This window comes from Eptesicus fuscus, chromosome 14 (assembly GCF_027574615.1).
Source record: "Eptesicus fuscus isolate TK198812 chromosome 14, DD_ASM_mEF_20220401, whole genome shotgun sequence".
NCBI classification, from domain to species: domain Eukaryota; kingdom Metazoa; phylum Chordata; class Mammalia; order Chiroptera; family Vespertilionidae; genus Eptesicus; species Eptesicus fuscus.
The window spans coordinates 17,906,260-17,927,230 of NC_072486.1; the positions used below are offsets into that span (position 1 = coordinate 17,906,260).

The 20,971-nt window shown below is 42.1% G+C and overlaps 2 protein-coding genes across 9 annotated transcripts in view; one reads left to right on the top strand and one right to left on the bottom strand.

Moving 5' to 3' along the window:
- Nucleotides 1-1,866, bottom strand: part of BZW2 (basic leucine zipper and W2 domains 2) — a 49,384-nt gene extending 47,518 nt beyond the window's left edge. For 2 of the 3 annotated variants that reach the window (XR_008558176.1, XR_003620340.2), the window contains exon 1: nucleotides 1,750-1,825. The gene's annotated coding sequence lies outside the window, so the exon portion shown is untranslated. Of the gene's footprint in view, nucleotides 1-1,749 lie in introns of all 3 variants that reach the window. The other variant, XM_008148455.3, reaches the window with a different exon arrangement.
- A 430-nt stretch (nucleotides 1,867-2,296) lies between these two features.
- The window catches only part of ANKMY2 (ankyrin repeat and MYND domain containing 2), a 34,038-nt gene continuing 15,363 nt past the window's right edge, over nucleotides 2,297-20,971 (top strand). For 2 of the 6 annotated variants that reach the window (XM_028156170.2, XM_008148475.3), the window contains exons 1-4: nucleotides 2,297-2,519; nucleotides 10,459-10,523; nucleotides 13,882-14,020; nucleotides 16,171-16,269. In XM_028156170.2, the coding sequence (XP_028011971.1) occupies nucleotides 2,453-2,519; nucleotides 10,459-10,523; nucleotides 13,882-14,020; nucleotides 16,171-16,269 (370 nt within the window). In that variant the 5' untranslated portion in view covers nucleotides 2,297-2,452. Of the gene's footprint in view, nucleotides 2,520-2,680; nucleotides 2,876-9,125; nucleotides 9,215-10,458; nucleotides 10,524-13,881; nucleotides 14,021-16,170; nucleotides 16,270-20,971 lie in introns of those variants that run through there. The other 4 variants (XM_054726627.1, XM_054726630.1, XM_054726628.1 and 1 more) reach the window with 4 other exon arrangements.

The following is a 20,971-nucleotide window of genomic DNA, read 5'->3' on the forward strand; positions in this document are numbered from 1 at the left end:
TTATCTGCATTCCTACGTAGAGGTTCGTTTTTGTCTTTAAACGCTATTGACTCTATATTTACTGAAGTCATGTATGCACAGAGGACTACTAAATACAAACTAGACGCCACAAGGCACCAAGAAAGAATAGTAAGTCGCTACCCTCTAAGAACTGACAACCTCAGTGAGGCAAACAGGTGTGACCTTCAAGTAACCATGTCCCAGATCTGGCAGAAGAGATGGAAATACTGGCAATGAAGCACCCAATTCTGGCCATGCATTTGCTGTAAGATGTCAAGTCACATGTTAGGAGTTCACTCTGCAAACATTTTTCTAGGTGGGTTTCTTCTGTATGATTCTATGGTTAAAATCAATTGAGACTGTGGCAGTAACAGCATCCTAAGTGTTGCAAAATAGTGGTCACTCTCAAGCATCTTACTACACATTGTTTGAACAGTCACATCATTATTAAAGTATCATCAAACAAAAGTTTCTTTGTTATATATTGAGATGAATAATTGCAAACCATTTTCACGTGAGATGTTCTGGCTCCGATTTGCCCCAGCCTGTAAAATGAAGAAGCCTTTGAAAAGAAAATAGCTGGGGTTTAAGAAATATTTTTGTTAAAGGCAGGAAATAATGATAAACATCTTCCGGGATTTCGGACGTGTTGGTGAATGCTTCAAAAAATAAAATAAAATAAAGGCGTAAGGCCAGAGGAAAATGCATTTCACTTCATACACAGCACTGTGGGGAGAAAGAATGGTGGGATGTATAACAAAAGCCATTCAGATAATTATTCAAATATTTCTCTTCGAAGCAGATGGGTCTTGAGAGAAACATCAACACGAGGCTGTAGGGGAAACAACGGCCTAACATACACTCTCATTTCTAAAGCTTTTACTGATGCTGTAAATGTCATGGATGTGCGCCTTGGAAGGATGACTGACTCCACACGAGCGAGCAGGTCTTGCTTCTGAGCCACCAGACGGTCCACACTGGTATTTACCCCCTGGCTACCCTATGCTCGAAGCTCCAGGCTACACATGACAGTAGAAGGCTGGATTAGGAGACTAATCTGAAGCTATACCTAGGCAGCAACGCCAATTTCACATCCGTCCTCTTCCTTTCCCCTCCCTAATTCCATGAATCTCAAGATCAGAGTTACAAAGAGACCGACTGGGAACTCTAGCAGAGCGGTGAGGCCCGTCCTCCCCCTCCCACTCGGCCCTCTCTCCTCAACGAAGCATTAGTGCCGGTGCAAACTGCTCCCAAACATCCCTAGCAGGCACCGCTGGGCGAACCAGAGCCGGTTTTCTCCTGCAGCTCCCTCCGAGGCCAGGGGAGATGACAAGCGGCGTGCGTGTGCACGGTGGTGGTGAGGGGGAGGCTCGCCCAAAGAGAACCACCTCCTCCCTCCCCAGCCCACCCCTGGCTCCCAGCCTCAGCCCCGGCCTCCGGAATCCGGAATCCGCATCTGGCGGCGCCACGCACCAGGCGATGCGCACCCGCCACTTCCACCGCGTGGCGGGCCCCCACCCATTCGCGGTGCCAGGGTCTCCCCGGGCGGCGGGTCTTGACTCCGAGGCACGAATACACGGGAAGCGAGGTTAATGGGGGCGAGGGGATGCTTCCCCGCACCGAGCAGCAGGAAGCCGCCCCAGCAGGCACATGCTTCCTCCCCGGCCCGAGGGGAAGCCCCCGGGGGGCGACGACCGCGGTTCCCGCAGCCTCTCCCGCTCCCCCCGCCCCACCTGGGGTGCTGCTCACCTGTCCAAGAAGGTAGCGGCGACGCGCGAGGCTGGGAGCTGCGGCGATTCCGGCAGCGGCAGTGGCAGCAGCAGCACTGGCGGCGGCAGACAATGGAGGAGTGAAGGACGGACACATTGACATCGACACACAGAGCCCGGCGCAGCCCCGCCTCCCGCCCCGCCCCGCCACGCCTCCCAGCCCGCCCCTGGCTGGGGCCGCACCACTTCTCAGGTAATGGAGGGAGGGTAGCGAGAGCCAGACACCTCTAAACGGCCCATGCAGCCACTGCCGGACACAGAACTTACAGATGGATAATTTAAATATTTCGTGTTCCTAAAGATATGAAGCAGACCGGTTGGAGGGTGGGAAACGTGTGAGAAGAATGTAACTCCCCCCTCTGGTTTTTGCCATTTGGTTTTGCCTCCCCAGGCTCCTCCAATGGGAGTCTTTGGCTGCCGCCTCCGGCAGCTCCTCCCACTGGCTGGGCCAATAACGCGCGCGGGAGGGCGGTGCCTGCGCTGGGCCTGCGGAACCGCCCCCCCCCCCCTCCTCCGGCTCGCCAGAGCTCGCCGGCTGCTCGCCTGCCCGCGGGAGAGGGGGGAGAATTCGAACGCTCCCCGGTGTCCCGGTCTCGCGCTGCCCCTCTGCGGCTGGCGCCCCTCACGCAGACACCGCGTTTCACTTGCAGAGAAACCGAATAGCCTCCAAGCTGGCGGGAGCCATGGTTCACATAAAGAAAGGCGAGCTGACCCAGGAGGAAAAGGCGCTGCTGGAAGTCATCGGAAAAGGTACGGGTGCTGGGCTGCGACGGAGGCGCTGCCTGCCCGGGCCCGCAGGCGTGGCGGAGCCCGGGCCCCGCTGACCCCGGGCTGCGGTTTCTGCGAGGACCGGGAGACAGCGTCCCTCCCTTGGAAGTGTGGCGGGTTGTGGGCGCGGAGAGGCGGGGCGGGACCAGTCCAGCTGGGACGGTAGCGGAGGTGGCGGAGGTTCGTCCCCTCCCTCAGCTTTGGGAAAGGTGCACATGTCGTCCAGGCCCCAGCCCGGAGGACAACGGGCCGCCCCGGGGAGGGGGGCCCCGGGGTGCTCACTCTCCAACTCGCCGAAAGCGGTTGTGACCGCGGTCCATCGTGGCGACCGCGGCCTGGTAAGTCGCAGGTTCTCCGGCTGGAGCCCAGAGGGCCGTTTCGACTTCCGGAGGCCGAAAGATCTGGATTCCCGGGCCGTCCCCGCCCCCGCCCCCGCCGGCGGGTGGAGGGCGCTCCTGAGGGGAAGGGTTCTGGATTCGGGGCGCCAAACTAGTTTTGCAAGTGGCCCCCTTGGAGGCGTCGGCGCGCAGGGCCGCCCCGGCTCCCTTCTGGAAGCCCCCGCCGCTGCGGGAGCCCCTAGGGAAGCGGGGCGGGGCGGGGCCGGGCCTCCCCACCTCTGAGCGCACTCGGCGCGGCCGCGGCCTTCCAGGCGCTCTGCCGCGCCTTCCCTTCCCTTCCCCTCTCGCGACCTGTGTCCCGCTTCCGCCGCCCGGCGCCGCGGGGAGGGAGACGCAGGCCCCGGAACGAGCGAGAAGCCGTGTCTTCCCCCCTCGTTCCCCAGGGGATGTCCCGGAGGAGTTCCCTGCTAAGTCCCGTTACCGGGCAGGTGACATCGGCGTGACTGCGTGGCTTCTGCACGGCCACCGCGCGGGGATGGGGGTGCGGGAGGCTGCGGGCACAGTGCCTGTGGTTTTCAGCTCCTGGAGGAGCCAGCCGCCCGTGTCCCCTGGCAGGGAGACCAGGCATTGAAGCATGAAGGCTTCCCAGGTTCCATTCTTCTGTCTTTCTAAGTGGCCAGGTTCAAATCTGGTTCCCCAGAGAGTAGGGCAGATTATTCTTCCTACTGACAAAAAAACGCTTAAAGAGAGAGAGAGAGAGGAGAGAGAGAGAGAGGGATTTGAACTTAGCAGGTGCTGGTGAGATGAGCCCACCCCATTCAATCTCATGTTTAAGTCGGTCACCGCTGTGTTTATAGTAAGTGCTCTTTGCCTGGGGTTGTGGGACGTGGAGCTGGTGTTTGTGGTTGGGGTTCTGCACGGTTCTCACTGACCTACCTGGCATGGCGGCCTTTCTGTTCCGCCTGTCCCTGGGTACTGTCTCCTCGCCTTTGGTGCTCTGGGACTCAGTTCAGCCAACATGTGAGTGCCAGCTGTGTGCCAGGCCCAGTGCTGGGCAGGAAGGAGATCAAGGATCCACTCACGATCCACCAGGGATGCCAATTACGTTTTCAAACAACCCAGAGCTATCCCTTCTCGTAGAAGTCTAAACAACTGAGCAGTTTTATAAAGTGGGTCTCTGAAAGGGGCGGGTGGTGGTGGTGGGGATCCTTGGATATATTCTTAGGTGTCTACCAGTTTTTATTTTATTTTAAAGATCCTCCTATCTAATAATAGACAAATATGCAAATTGACCATACCTCTGACACACCCACAAGCCACGCCCACCATCCAATCAGAGCGAGCATGCAAATTAACCCAAACCAAGATTGCTACAGCCACAGAGAGCAAGGTTTCCTAGGTAACAGAGGAAGCCAAGCTTTCCGCCTGCCCTTGCCAGGCCTAAGCCTCCACTCAAGCTACAAAGTTTCAATTATAGAAGGTAAACAAATTCAAACAGATGGCGGCAGAATGGAGCTTGAGAGAGCAGGCCAGGGTTGCCGCCGGCAACAGGGGAAGCAAAGCTTTCCACACACCCTGGCCGGGCCCACCCGCTTAAGACAACAGAGTTTCAATTATAACCCCAACACAAAGGGAGCCCCAGGCTTGGCTCCGCTCCAGGCTACAAAGTTTCAATTGTAGAAGGAAAATAAATTCCAGATACCAGGGCCTCCGCTTGGGTTGCCAGGGGGCGTGGCCAGCCTGCAAACCACCACAGGCCCCTCGCTCAGGCCACCCCACGCCCCAAGGGAACCCCCACCTGATCCGGGATGCCCTTCAGGGCAAACCAGCTGGCCCCCACTCCTGTACCAGGCCTCTATCTTATCTAATAAAAGAGTAATATACAGATTGATCATCAGTGCAACACACAATATAACTGCCCCCATGTGGTCAAAGATCCTGCCCCCATGTGGACACAAGATGGCCACCACAAGATGGCCAGCAGGAGAGGGCAGTTGGGAGGCACCTGGCCTGCAAGGGAGGGCAGTTGGAGGTGATCAACCCTGCAGGAGAGGGCAGTTAGGGGTGACCAGGCCGGGAGAGGAGGGAAGTTGGGGGCAAACAGGCTGGCAGCAGAGTGGTTAGGGGGTGATCAGGCTGGCAGGCAGAAGCGGTTAGGGGCAATCAGGAAGGCAGGCAGGCAAGCAATTGGGAGCCAGCAGTCCTGGATTGTGAGAGGGATGTCCGACTGCCTGTTTAGGGATCCGACTGCCCACCGGGATCGGGCCTAAACGGGCAGTCGGATATCCCTCGAGGGGTCCCATATTGGAGAGGGTACAGGCTGGGCTGAGGGACAACCCCCCTCCGTGCACGAATTTCGTGCACCGGGCCTCTAGTTAAATAAAAGAGAATAAATGTGACTGTAATGGGGTGAGCACTGTGCTATTTTCACACGCGCCTCCAGTTGCACCCGTGCACAGACGCTACGTTTCACTGATTCCATTGGCCCCAGCCGCTGAGAAAAGAACGGAGATGGATTTAGTATGTGATGCATTCTTCATGGGGACGATAAGAAAATAACAACGATTGAATGTTAGTATGAGTCAGGCATAATTATTAACACTTTACACGTATTAATGCTTTCAGTCATCATGAGCTAGGAATTATTTCAAAACTACAAAATTATAAGAGGCAGCATGGGAAGGTGGTTAACTATGAATCTTATCTCAATCCTTGGCTGGTCATGTGGCCTCGGGCAAGTTACTGATTTTGAGCTTCAGGTTCTCCAACCTGTGAAAAATGGTACTCAAAGATGAAATGAGTTAGTATATGTAAAGCAGTTAAAATACTATTTGTGTTGGGAGTTATTATGGTAATATGATAATCTGCACTTTCTAGACAAGGAAACCAGGAACTGAGAAATTAGATAGCTTGCCCCATGTCACATAGGTAATAAGTGGCCAAACAGAAATATCATATGGCCCTTAGTCCTAGAAATATGTTGGACTTGAAAACAAACTAAATAGAAAATGAAACCAGCACCATAGCAAACCATGCTACATTCATTTTGAGAGACAATTTAATTTAAGCAAAATATAATCTGTCAAGTTAATTTTAAATGATACTGATTTTATAGTTTTAAGTGCATTTAATTTATAAAATTAATTTTTTGGTTTACAGTTGAATAAAGGTCATAAGTAAAATTTATATTTGTACACATTAAAAACATTTTTAAAGGAGGTGTTTTTAATTTTTTCCCCCTTCACTACATTTCTCAACTTTGAGAAGCACTAGATTAGTCAGTACTAGCACTTGGAACTAACAATACATTTTTAGCCAAGTGTGACCTATCATCTTGGTCATTGTGAAATAAACTCCGAAAATTTTTGAGTGTCTTCCTTCTGTCAATCACTGCCTGCAGAAGTTAAGCAGACTGTATGTGGGACTTACAGTTGGAGAATACCATGCAGTGCCTCTGGACACTTTTAGAACAACTTCTTCTGAGTGAATTCACATGCAAGGTTTTCTGCAGACTGTTAAAATGCCTGGAAGTTCCAGTGAAATGAGAAGCTGTTTCCTACGCACCCATTTAAATCATAGTTAGTGACAGCATCCATTTTGCAACATTTAAGAAGAGAAAATTAAAATCACCGAAGAGCCCTGAACTGGCTTATAACTTGTAGATTGACCCATTCTTCTAACTTCTGATAGTCTTTTCCTTAAGCACTGAGGAAGCACTGTTTTTTCATTACTTGTGTAAAAGTAGCTATGAAACAAGTTTGGATAATAAGGTTTATTATACCAATTTTATTGAGGTATGATAAATGCTGCACATTTAAAGTGTACACATTTTAAAATCAGTTTTTGACTTAAGTATACATCCATGAAACCATCATTACAGTCCAGATAATGAACAGTTCTATCACCCCACAAGGTTCTTTAAGCCTTTTTATAATCTCGCTTCCTCTACCACTGTCTCCATGCTAACACTGATAGGTTTCTATCTCTACTGATTAAACTTTTCTATTCTAGAATTTTATATACATGGAACCATACAGTAAATTATTCCCTTTTTTTTTTCATGACTTCTTTCACTTAACATCATGATTTTGAGGTTCATCTATGCTGTACCAATAGTCTCTTTCTTATTTTCTTCTTTTATTTTCATTGTATGGATATACCGCTACTTGCTTATCCGTTCACTTTGGTGGACATTTCAGTTCCCAGCTTTGGACTATTAAAGGAAGATCCTGCTCTAAGTTCCTGTGTAGTGAATAATATTATTTCTAGTATCTTTATGGTTTAGAAAGATTCAGGTCTTCTAATAATTATAGTATAGAGTTCAAAGAAAACATTAACAAATATATAGTTACCATTAACTCAATGACTGAACAGGTTATGAAACCTCTGTGGGCTTTATTGTCTTCAATTACAAAACAACAGCTCTTTAGATATTTTGATTTTAGGCAATGATTCATAATCCCAATTTAAGGCCATTTTGTTACAAAGTCTAAAAATAGATACTAGTATGAAAAGTTTTAGAAAAGGCACACTTAAATAAATTTACTATTTCAAAAGTATGTTATAATTAGAAGTCTACTTTTTAAATACATTTATAGCTATATATCTATAATTAAATCTAAATACATGTATTATTTTTAAAATTTAGACACTTTAAATATTTTATACATGATTTTACTTATATAAACACATTATAGCAACTAGCAAGACAAATAGTATTTTAAATACTTAACTTGAATCGTAGATTCCTTAAAACATCCCTTTTGGGGATTCCACTAAATGACTGAAAACCATACATACCCAAATCTCATGGTTATCTGATGGATTGCTGGCAACAGAAATGTCCAAAGTTTGTCTTTGTTTCTCCTTTTTTTTTTTTTTTTTTTTACTACATATGCTTACCTTCAGTAAGAGATGAATTTTTCCAATCTAGCTATTAGAAATGTTGCAATGAATTATATTGTGCTGCTCTGCATATAAAATAACAAGAGCATCTAGATCAAGCATGTCAAACTCAAAGGCTAACATGGGCCAAATAAATGAGGCATGCGACCCGTGGGCGGCGATTTTGACAGGCTTGATCTAGATGTTATGCACTGAGAATGTATCTGGGCCAGGCATTAGGACAAGACCTTAATCCTCCTCTGAACCCTTTGGGATGCTACTATCTACTTCACAGAGGAAGAAACTGAGGGCTTCACAAGACTTGTTCAATTTCACTGTAGTCCTGTGATGTGGTAGAAAAGAGGGCAATAACAGCGAAAACATCTCTATTAGCTCCATCTCTTCTCTGCTAAAATACTGGTCTATCTAGATAAGTTGATCAGTCTCGCCCTAATGAGGCAGGTTGGGTTGTGTTTTCTTCTTTGGTTGAGCAACTTGGAAAATTTCTCAAAAGGAAAACAAATCATTAAATATTACTTTCATCAATTATAAGTCTGTTAATTTTTGTCTCCATTGAAGATAATTGTTGGCTCATTTCATATCTCCCTTTTAGTAATGTATCTCCCCATCTTAAAAGTTTGTTAAATCAGATTTAATATATTTCTTTCCCAGAGTAAAGCAATTAATCTTTTAAACTTAATTGCAAAATACTGTTTGAGAATCTACTGTGGAATGAAAAAAGTAAAAATCATTCTGCCTGAGCCCTGTGTTTCACATTTCTGTGCTATTCTAGACTATCACTAGTTTCCTACTAATGCCATTAAATTAGGAACACCAAATTAGAAATCATCACGTTTTTCCTCTTTGAATATTTTGCACATCTATTTTCCAAGATATGTTTTTATTCTCTATACTAGAGGCTGGATGCACGAAATTCGTGCATGGGGCTCGGCCCTTGCCGCTGCCTCTTCCTCAGCCCCCGCCCACTGCCTCGGCCCCTGCCGCCTCATCTTTGTCCCGAAGGCCGTCCGGTCTAATTAGCATATTACGCTTTCATTATTATAGAAAAGCCAAAACCATTTCAGAAAAAAAATTCTCATCCTGGTCCCTGCATTTCAGAAGGCTCACTGGTATGCAGTGGTGTGTGTGTGTGCATGCCTCACCTTTTATTGATTTATTTTTAATTGCTCCCTAAACAGGACAGATTTAACTTAGATTGTTGGCCATTGGGCTAAACAGTTTATGAAACCATTGGTCTGTTCTTTAATGTGAGCCAAATGTTTACAACTGTAATCTTTATCCTCCCCTAAAACGAGGCAGGCCTTGACATGCTCACAGTCCCAATAGTCTTCTTCATTTACTGCAGAATCATCTCCTGATCAGATGGAAAATAGCCTGTTATTCCTTGGAGGCCAGTAGGATTCAGCTGGAGCATCTTCCTCAAGTAACATTGGGGTGTGGGAGTTTTTGTTGTTTTAATTCCACTCTATAGATATTTGTGAGAAAGTCTCTGATAGGAAGTCACATGGATGGGTAAGGTTCCATGTGCTTATATGCTGGAAGGTTTCCCCTCTCATTTTGTAGCACTGCAGATGGGGTATGGCGTCAGACAATGTACTATTGACAAAATAGCTACTGTCACAATCCAGGGACTTGGGGATGATTCACTTGACATTTCGCCAGCAGATCTGTTTCTCTTGTCAGCCCAGGAGACAGTTCTCCATCTATTCCAAGTTGGTGAACAGCAACCAGATGACTTGCCGTAGAAACAGGCCAGGGAGAGAGAAGCATGCTTGTCTTTATTCTGCAGTCCATCTTTAACTAGAAGACTAGCATAATTTAGCACATTCTTGAACTGTAATTCTAAAGTTAAAGAGAAAAAATAACTCCTAGTGGGTGCTGTTCCTATTTTATGTCCTTTTGGAAGAGAGGCTTATCTCATCCTTCCTCCCTGAGAACATTCAGTTTCATTGTTCTCTTCCCAGTCAAACCAGAATTGTTTTGGCAGAATATGTGGCTGACTCTCATTTATGATGATGATAATAGCAACATTCTCTCCTGCAGCTACTTGCTTCTATCAGTATGCCTCACAGAAGACTGGAAAAACCTGACAGTTGTGGCCCAATTACAGCTGCTTTTCAAATGTATAGAGGACTGACCTTCAGGATTACATCAGAGGACTTTCAGTATGAGGGCACTTTTATATAGTACCAGGCTTTAAAGATATGTTTACCTAAGCCTTTCCAAACCAAGAGTTCTATTAAAAGCATGCCATCAGTTCGCAGGGCCTATGGTGACAAAGTACATAAATAGTGGTTATATGTTGAACTCCAATTATTACATTGACTGGTATTTAAGTGATGGGTTGGACTAGATGCCCTTTAAGATTTGTTTCAGTATGAAGAATCTTATGCTTTGTGGTTATTGTATTACTGCCAAAAAGAAAATATGGCCGATTTAATGTACTCTAAGATCAGTGGAAATAAAAACAAGATGGGGCTATTTTAGTTTCTATAAATCTTTTATTCTGGATAATGACTTTGTGGAATAAATAGTATGTGATAGATACTTTATTTCCTAACAACCTAACCTGACTAATCTTAGTTTTACAGATAAGCCTTTATTTCCTCGATGTTAGATTTTTTCTATTCTAGTGATAAATAACCTTTCGTTTATTTATTTATTTATTTATTTTATAGGTACTGTTCAAGAAGCTGGAACATTATTAGCCAGTAAGAATGTTCATGTCAACTGTTTGGATGAGGTAAAATTTTTTAAAAGTTGAATAAAGTGTTTTACTACCTGTGAGAATGGACAATATATAAAATCTAATAAGAGTTGTTTTTCTAGAATTTATTCTCAAGTTATGCTTATATCTAAACCAAATGTAAGCAGACAATCCACAGAAGACAAAGAAGCATGTAAAAACATGTTTATTTGTATTAGTAATCAAATAAGTGCAAATTAAACCAAAATTATATCATTTCTAGTGAAATGTGGAAACTGGACTTTTATATGCTAATGAATCCTATATAATACAAGCTTAATATGCAAATCGACTGAATAGTGGAACGACTGGTTGGTGGGGGGCAGGACCGGCGAGTGGGCGGCACCAGGCCAGCCAAGGTGGGTGCCAGCGGGCAGAGGGAGGGGACGGTGATCAGGGGGCAGCAGTGGAGGGGCAATCGTGGGGGGCACTGCCCGCTCACTGGCTGGCACTGTCCCCCCATCACCCCGCCATTCACCTCCGGCAGAGGGAGGCCACCAGCGGTGGCAGGGTGATTGGGGGTGGAGCCAGCCTCTCGCTCGCCGGCGCAGTCCCTTATCACCCGCGGGTTGCCTCCCTTAGAGGGAGGCCAGACTGCGGCTTAGGGGAGCGGGCCTAAGCCATCAGTCGGACATCCCCCAAGGGCTCCTGGTCTGCGAGAGGGTGCAGGCCGGGCTGAAAGACCCTCCTGAGTGCACAAATTTTCATGCACTGGGCCTCTAGTTAGATATAAATTGGCATCACATTCTGGAGAAAATTGTAGAATTTGTGTAATTTTTAAATGTACGTACCTTTGAATCAGCAACGCTACTTCTAGGGAAAGGTAACTAAACCTACACTGAGCTTTCTAGAACACTTGCTGTCCAAAACAACTCTGAGATGATGGTAAGGTCTATTCTGAGCTGTCCAATCTCTGCCATTATCTGTGTGTGGTTATTCTGTTACACAGCACAGTTCTAGTGCGAGAAAGTTAACTCAGCGGTTTCTCATGCAGAAGGGAAGGGGTTTTGCTAACCCTTTACCCACACATGTCTAGCAAACTTAATATCAGACAAAATAAAGTTTAAAGCAAAAAAATACTTAATAGGTCAAAAATCTTTCTTATATATTAAATTAATAATCCACCAAGAACATATCAGTCTTCAGCCTTCACTTATGAACTTTAAAGCTTTTATATTCATAAAAAAATAAAATTGAAAGGAGAAATTTATAAGACCACAATAGCACCTTTCAGAAACCAACAGATTAAGTAGAAAAAAGGTAATTCAGAGACAGAAAATGTGGATAACCTAAATGTCTGCTATGTATAAGATAGAAAAAAATAGTAATTTTCTTTTTACATGGAACATTGCTAATTAGTCTATGTATTATACTATTTTTAAAGGAAATTTTAGCTAATTTCGGACAAATTCACCAAATGCAATAGAATACATTGAAAATGAACAAAAATATGATCCAGATAATAAAACATATAACCTGAAATTAAAAAAAAAAATTTCGAAGTAATTCTTGTGTAATAGAAGAAATAGATGTAAAAATTGCCTACTATTTAGAACTGAAAACACTACATCCATCAAAAATTTGATATGGGAAAAAATACATTGTGTTATGACACAAACAGGTTCAGAGACTGCATAGCAAATGGCATGACTGGAATAGCTCACTGCCTCTTTGGAAAGATGTTCTCTCATTGGTTGACTCTGAAAAACAATCATTGCTAAGAAGACAGCTGGTAAACAAGTAACACCAAAGAGAAAAGCAAATGATAGAACAAAACATTTTTGTTTTTTTAATGAGAAGAAGTGGAGTATCTGGAAGCAGGGAGACAAACAGATGAATGGGCTGATGTGGTTAACAGAGATGACAGTTTAAAACACAAGCATACATAAAAAAATGAGGTCAGTTTGTAATATAAGATTCAAAAGCTTTGCACATCTCTTTTGCTCGTAAGCATATTATCACATTGTGTTGAAAGCTAATTTTTAAAAAAAATTTTTTTTAAATTATAGGGCAGTTCTGTAGTCTTGGGGTCATTCACTCAGCCTGAGAACCTGTCATTGTAGGTTGGATTGCTGAGTGACTGAATGTCCATCTGTACTGTGTCCTTTCTTCCTCCCCAGGCTATATACCAGCTTCTTATTTAGAGGTTATATCATCCATTAGGGGTTACCACCCTAATGCTCTGAATACATTTTTGCCTCCTCCAAAAGGTAATGAGTATATAGTCCATTCCCACTCCCTTAAAGGTGCCTCTGTACATTGAGATTCTGATTACCCACACCCACCCAAACCAGTCCCAACATTTAAATACCACATCCTTATAGACACACCCAACTAGGGGACTCTTAAAGTTAGAATCTTATCATTTTTCCATTACTACTGTCAAGAAACTTAGACTACTCCCATTAAGTTGCCTCTTGTACAGCCACCTGAAAGGTCCCACCTTCCCTATAATTCTCACATCAACTGCCCTCTGAGAATATTGATGGCTGTGTTCAAAATAATAATCTGCAATCACCAGGAACAATTCAAATTATGTTAGCATTCTAAGATTTACAAAAGTAAGAGATTATATGTTTTAGAGCGGTTTTCATCCAAAACAACTTTGAAATTCCAGCACTTGTAGAATTTACAGAGTTTTCTTGGTTACTGAGAAAATTAACTTACAGGAAACAGCTTGCTCATTTATCTACCAAATAGTACTAGGTACCCAGAACCCAGGACCCAGTTTGGCTGTTTTATTGAATATGCAAAAACATGTGGAGACTAACAGGGTAGTCTAGTGTAAATACTACCAACCATTTCTCCATATTCATACATATGAACAAATCATGTATATGATCAAAATATAAATGTAGTTTGAGAGAGCATTGTTTTAAAAATGATACCACTGTAATGTACATTTCCTGCATCTTGTTTTTCTCATACTTTATTCAATTTTCCCTTGGTAGGCATTCTATTTATTTTGAGTTTTTTTTCTTCTTATTATTTTTAATGCATTTGTATCTGCTTGTTCATTTTGTTTCCCCAGGAACTAAGAATGTGTGGTAGAGGTGAGAGCCCTGGGTTCTGGTTCCTGCCCTGGCCATTTGAGTAGTTATGTGAGGATGAGCAAATCTTCTCTGAGTCTACTTGCTAATCTGTAAAAAAATAAAAATAATCAAGTAATAACACCATCTTTATTTCCTCAGCAGTTCATGGAAGATCCAAGTGTGGAAGTGAATGTACAAATACTTTATAGATTGTAAAGATGATTTATTAATTTATGTTTGTTTTTAATTTAATTACAGGAATTGCGCATAGGTAACTTAAGACAAATAAGTAAAATTAATACATTTTCTCCTTTCTATTACAGAATGGAATGACTCCTTTAATGCATGCTGCATATAAAGGAAAACTTGATATGTGCAAATTACTTTTGCGACATGGAGCTGATGTAAATTGTCATCAACATGAACACGGATACACAGCCCTCATGTTTGCTGCACTTTCTGGTGAAGTTTTAGTATTTATTCTAATACTAGAGGCCTGGCGCACAAAATTCAGGCATGGGTACAGTCCCTAGGCCTGGTCTGTGATCAGGGCCATCTTACCCAGCTGCTGGCTGCCGGCCCCGCCCCCTGCTGCCACCCACCCCCGGTTCCCCGTTCACCATCGGGTGGTCAGTGCCTGCTGGCCAGGGGAGGGACCGAGAGGTTAGCCATTTCCACCTGCTCGCCGGCCCTGTCCCCACCGTGGGTCGCCGTCTGTGTGTGGGGTGACTGACGGGGCGGGGGCCTTGGCCTGGTGCCACCCGCATCCCCTGCCACCCACCCCCAGCTCCCTGTTTTCCATCGCGTGATGGGAGCCCGCTAGCCCGGGAAAGGGACTGAGAGGTGGTCAGTATGCCTCATAATGACTGGTCAAGAGTTGTCCTGGTCATTCTGCCGTTAGGGTCAATTTGCATAGTACCCTTTTATTATATAGGATATTATTAGTTACCTACACAAATTTATTGTAAGTACATATATACTTTCAAATGAAATGCATTTTTATTATAGTAATTTTAAGGTCAATTCTAATGGAAAATAATGGTGGGAATTGGTTTTTGAAAAATTATATCTGAAATGTTTATAGTTACTTTGGTGATTTCTTTTTAATTTAAATCAATTGATTCTTTGTATCGATAACATAGATAACATACCGTGTGGGACAAGAGAAGATTTGCAGTTGTGAATACACAAAATAGAGTTTATTCTTGTATTGTTATTTGTTAGTTATTGTGCTATTTTCCATATGAACAACTGTAAACCTACTCTTGCCCACCCCGTATAACCCGTATTTTGTGTAGAGTTGAGAAGGTGGATCAGTTATTTCTTTCAAGTTGGTTCTTTTGATGTTGTCTGTCTTGTTCTCTTGAGAAAAGAGCTGCCCTGCTGGAGCTGTATGTTTGTTTCACTGGCATTTATATACTAAATAGGACGATCTATTTAGAAATTGACTCATGTTGCCTATGATTTGCTAAAGAAAGACAGTTGGTAAATACTACCTAAAATTAAGTGGAGTTATGTGAAATTGTTGCCATTTTTTAAGGAACTGAAGATGGACTATAATATTGTATTTTAAAAGCAGTAATCTGTATCTTATAATTCTAGAATTGAAAAGCATTTCTAAGCATGGCATAAAATATAGAATTCAAAAGGACAACCATTTGATTACATATAATTTTAAAATTTCTAGTTATATATAGTTAAAATATAAATGAAAAACTAAGGAAAATACTACACATCTTAAAGGGTCACATTATTATATATGAAAAGTTCTTATAAATCCATTAGAAATGGCAAATACTGCAGTAGAAAATGAAACAGAAAATTGAAAAGAATAAAGAAGTACAACTGGCTAACAAACATAGATTATTTCTCACTTACCACATTGGCAGAGGTTAAGGAAGAGTGACAATGCCCAGCATTGGCATAGGAACTTCTTTGCACTGTTTTCGGGCATGCACATCAGCCCAGCCTTGCTGGAAGGCAGCCTGAAAAAATGCATTTAAAATATGTGTAACCTTTGCTCCCACAGTATTTTTCCAGGAACTGTTCCTAAGGAAATTGTAGTTCAAACTGCAAAAATTAATGGAAAATGCTGTTCACTGAGTACAGTTTATAATAGCTAAATATCTGTAATGATTCCATGAGTGATAGAATGAAAATAGAATAAATGGAAATGATGGTTATCGAGAAAAAATTATAGAAAAGTAGACCCCCAACTGTTAATAGTTGTCCCAGGGCCTGAAGGTGTGAAGGATGGGATGGGTTAGTAGATATTAAGTAAAGACTTCTATTCATTTATGTTTGACTTTGTACTAAACATTATCATTAGGAAAAATAAATATATTTTGTTCGGTTAAAAAAAAGTTACATTTCTACTCAGTTTTTGTATTGCCTGATGTTTTTTCTAGAAAAAAAGTTTAATTTCTAATGGGTTCTTCTAGCATTTTACTCTTTACTGTAGTTATGATTTATATTTTAGAAAAAGGTGAAAATATCCAAATAAATGAAAATCTAAAAGTTTGTGGCGCAAAAGGTTACAGATAATTTGATAGGGAGTATTTGAATTGCATATTCCTTAATATTAACAAATATGTTCCCTTTAAAAACCCTAGGTAATAAAGACATCACGTGGGCAATGTTGGAAGCTGGTGCCGAGACAGATGTTGTCAACTCGGTGGGAAGGACAGCAGCTCAGATGGCAGCCTTTGTGGGTGAGTTATTTTATGGCAGTTTTACATAAGGTTATACCCCAAATTTTCTCCATGGAAAGAATACTACTTTACTTCTCAGAGAACAAATACTGTCATGTTTATTTTAAAAAAATGTTTTTAGCCCACTAGGTTTTGTCTAACTTAATGAAATACCCATGATACTTTGGAGAAAATGAACCAGCTCTGTTGAATGTCCACTTTGTAAGATACAAAGAATGGTGTAGCTATTTTAGTTGTAGTCAAATGCTTTGAATATTTTATTTCTCTAAAGGAAGTAGTTCAGTGTATAAGATCATGAACTGTGAAGCCAACAGTCTTCCGTTTAAACTAGAGGCCCAGCGCGCATGAAATCGTGTGCGGTTAGGGTCCCTAGGCCATCTTCTGCCCACTTGCCAGTCCCTGCTGCCACCCCCTGGTTCGCCGTGGTTCCCCGATCGCAGCATGGCTCCAGTTCCCCAGAGCTTGTGGGCCAGGGGGAGGGACCAAGAGATTGTCATTCCGCCTGCTCATCAGTCCCGCCCCACTGCTCCATTTCCATGGTTCCCCATTCGCCATGCTGCAATGGGAGACTGGGCCGGAGGGGAGGGACCAAGAGGTGCTCAATGCACCTCATGGTGACCAGTTGTTTGGTCGTCCTGGTCGTCATGGACACTGACTTTTTATATGTATAGATTCTGGCTGTGTCACTCAAGAGCATGTTACTTAATGATTGTGACCTTCAGTTTCCTCATTGTAACATGTTTACCTTAGTACATGGTTACAGAAAGAATCAAATGAGATAATAGAGCTTTACAAGTAAGTAAATAAATGCCATAGTTACTGTTGTTAATAATAATTATAACAATGTAATTCTTTTGTAGGAAGAAGCATTAATAATATAATATATAGCTGCTTCATTATCATTATCAACAACAAATATTTATTGTGTGTGGCCAATATTTCTTGATGTGTTAATCCTGTTACTGGACATAATGTAGACGGTTTACTAGTAGAAGAGAGTGGGAGTAAATATTGGATCATTGGTAGTTTGGCCACACTAAATTGGCAGTTAGGAGAGTCCATTAATAGAAAAGCTATAAATATCTGATATATAGGGAGTGCAGTAAATGGCTTTGTGAGGACTAATAATTCATTAAACAAATACGTAATGTTCACAATCTATATACCAAGCATCACTCTAGGTGCTTTGGTCACATTGGTGAACAAGATAGAGGCTGTTCATATGTTCATGGCACTTGAGGCCAATAGTGGTAATGGGCATTGTGAAATAGCTTACACTAAGGGACTACTTAAGAGTTCCATAGAAACACATCAAAAAGAGGGATCTACTATCCTTATTTTAAGGGGGTTTTGAGAGAAATAACATTTAAGATAGAATGGAAAGTAGTCAGATGTGGGGTATCATAACTGTATATTTTGTTAAATTTTACTGTCAATTTATAAAACTACTAGTAGTAGCTACCATTGATCAAGTTGGACAGTCATGGAGTCACTTTATGATAGCTCCGTGAGAACAAGTATTATTTTAATTCAATTTCAGGAAGATTGGAGAAAGGTATGGCCTTGTTGTGCAAGTTTCAGAGAAATACTTATCTCCCATAGCTATTGATTTTTTTTTCTTGTAATTTTTATAAGTCTCCTGGGTTTTATAGCTATTCAGTTTTGTTTTAGTTTATATTTGAATTAGCTTCCGGCTTCAAAGTAACAAGAAATAATAATAGTGATAATTGGCATGTATTGTTTTTTTAATGGAAATATTTTCAGCTTTTCACTTTTTATGATTTGCTTTTGGTTTTATCATTACATAATGCCACTCTGTCTTAAATTTTAGTTCTAATTTTTCTGATAATATAGCCATTTTCGATTTCTTTTTTGTTTTTAATATATTGTCAATATCTCTTTTCCCATCTTTTTTTCAATCTTCATTATTTCATAACTAGTATTACACCTATATTATTTATAAACATACTAGAGGCCCAGTGCACGGATTCGTGCAACCGGTGGGGTCCCTCGGCCTGGCCTGCGGGGATCAGGCAAAAACCAACTCTCCAACATCCTCTGAGGGGTACTGGATTGTGAGAGGGCACAGGCCAGGCTGAGGGACCCCACCAGTACACGAATCATGCACGAGCCTCTAGTATGCATATAAGATCTTTGATTAATCTCTTTCTACCCTCCCCCCTCCCCCCTTCCCTTTAAGATTCATCAGTCTGTTCCATGTTTCCATGCCTGTGGTTTCTGCTCCTGCATTGAGTATCTGCCCCCTGGTGGTCAGTGCACGTCATAGCTACCAGTCGGATGGTCTAACGGTCAGCCAGTCACTTAGGCTTTTATATATAGAGATAGGTGGATTCTGTTTTATAACCCAAAAGATATTTTCTCTCTTTTAAAAGGTATTCATTCAGCTTATGCATATTTCACATAATTACTGATAAACTTAATTGCCTCCTCTCTTATACTCTTTTACTTCAGTTTTTTACTCTGCATTTTACTTGGTAGTTTTGTGTGTGTTTGTGTGTGTGTATTTCTCAATGTGATTGTCTGTACATTTTATTTCTTCTTTTATTGACTTGAATGATCAGAGTGGAGGAAGAACTTATATGCATATATGCATAATCCATTGACACTGACAATAGTTCAGTTAAGGCCTGGGGTGTGGCAGGGTGAGGAGATCAGTGGGGAAAAAGAATGGGAAATCTTAATACTTTCAACAATAAAGATACATTTTTTTAAAAGAATATTTCCCATCCCACTAGTGCTTACTTTCCTATTCACAACACTCCTGATTAAACCCATAGTTCTCAGTTATCTAAAAATAACTGAGAACAAAACAAAACTATGCTCTGTGCCCCACCCAAAGGCCTGTATTTACCCATTTAGCCGCCCCAACAAGAGGAAAACCTTAAAACTAAATTATTTCTTCACATCCTCTGTTTTGGTTTTATAGGCAACAGGACTTTTCTTTTCTCTGCCATCACCACCACTAGGTATGGACTTTGCTGAGAGTCTAACATTTTTAGTACCAACATGTTAGTAGAGTGTACCTCCTAGTGTATTACTTCTTTCAGTAATTCCCATGGTCAGCAGTATATACTAACTAGTAGCCCTGCACACGAATCCGTGCGCCAGTAAATCGCTGCCGCCCTCCTGTAGCTCTCTGCCTGCTGCCCTGCTCTCTTGTAGCCCGCCCCCGCCACCCCTCTTAGCTTGCTGCCCTGCACCCTCCTGTATCTCTCCCCGCCTGCTTGTAGTTTACTGCCCCACCATCCTGCAGATCCATGATCCGGTGGTTATGAGGTTGGTCGTTATGCCTCAAAGCGTAACAGATAATTAGCATATTCCTCTCTTATTATATAGGATTCCTCAGTTATACTCTCCACCCATTCCGATGATCGCTGCTGCCAAGGCTGTTGTTCTCCACTGTTTCCTCTTTCTTCTTGCTCCACTTAGGTTTTAGTGACAGACCTTCTCAGATGGTATGTAGGTTGTATTTTGTTTGAAACTCATCATAACCAAAACTTTCTTTCTCTCTGGAGAATGTGAGTCATATCTTGTCTAGTTTCATGATTGATGTACTGTCGTTCTTTTCTCGCAATCACATGTAGAAGTTACTCCACAGTTTTCCTGATCCTGATTTTGCAAATGGGAATTTGATTTATTTTCCTTTATAAATTGTTCATTTTGCAATGTGGAAGCTTCCCCCATCTCCCAGCATTTGTTTTGTATATTAATATTACTGCTTCATTAGTATGCATTCAAAACTCATAAATTAAAAACCAGTAAAACTAATACTTTTGACTATAAAAATGTAAATATAATTTAAGTGAAAATTTATATTTATAATGATAAACTTTAAATATATATCATTCTAATATAAATTATTAGCAGATTAAACTTAAATGTCAAAATAATCTCAACACTACCTGAAATGAAAGAGATTAATCTTTTAAAAAGTAACATAATATTTGTTCCTTCTACCAAAGATGTAATCTTAAGAAGCCCCCAGTCCTGTGACAGTGTGATTATTATATAGCCAGTATTTTTATATTTTCAACTGCCAACAGGGCTGTTTCTGACTATCCTATTGGGGGACTGATGGGAAGATATAGTTACATGCTAATTCTTCATTTTCTTCTCACCCCTATATCTTCAAATCTTCTTATGTCTATTTTTATATATTTTAGGAGCTGTTTCACAACATTTTTTCTTTTAGAACTATTTTTACCACTAGGCATGGCTTAGAGAAGTAGCTCAGGGATCTGTGAGAACCATGTGAGGATTCCAGGCTGATGGAAGCAAAAGCTTTTTCTCTAGTTTATTTCACAAAGGCCAGCTTTTCTCCAATTCCAGGGGAGGGGAGATTAGGTTACTAATATGAATACTAATTATGATAAGAAAAGCTCTATCAATTTAAATTTCTGTATAATGAACGCCAGATGTGATTAGGGAATAATGACCATCATTTGTGTAGGGGTGGAAGAAGAGACATTTAAATTATAAGCAATCTTTGTAAACTATTTAGGGTAAAAAATTTTAAGTTGAACACTGCCTTTTTTGTAATCCTCATAATCTTTATACATAGTAGGGATTCTGTGTCTTTAAAAGGAAATTTTTTCTTGACTTCACAAAGCATGCTTTAAATGTTCCCCCAACCTTTTACCTCTCCTCCTCTTCTCTCCTTTCCTGAAAATTAAAGATGTAT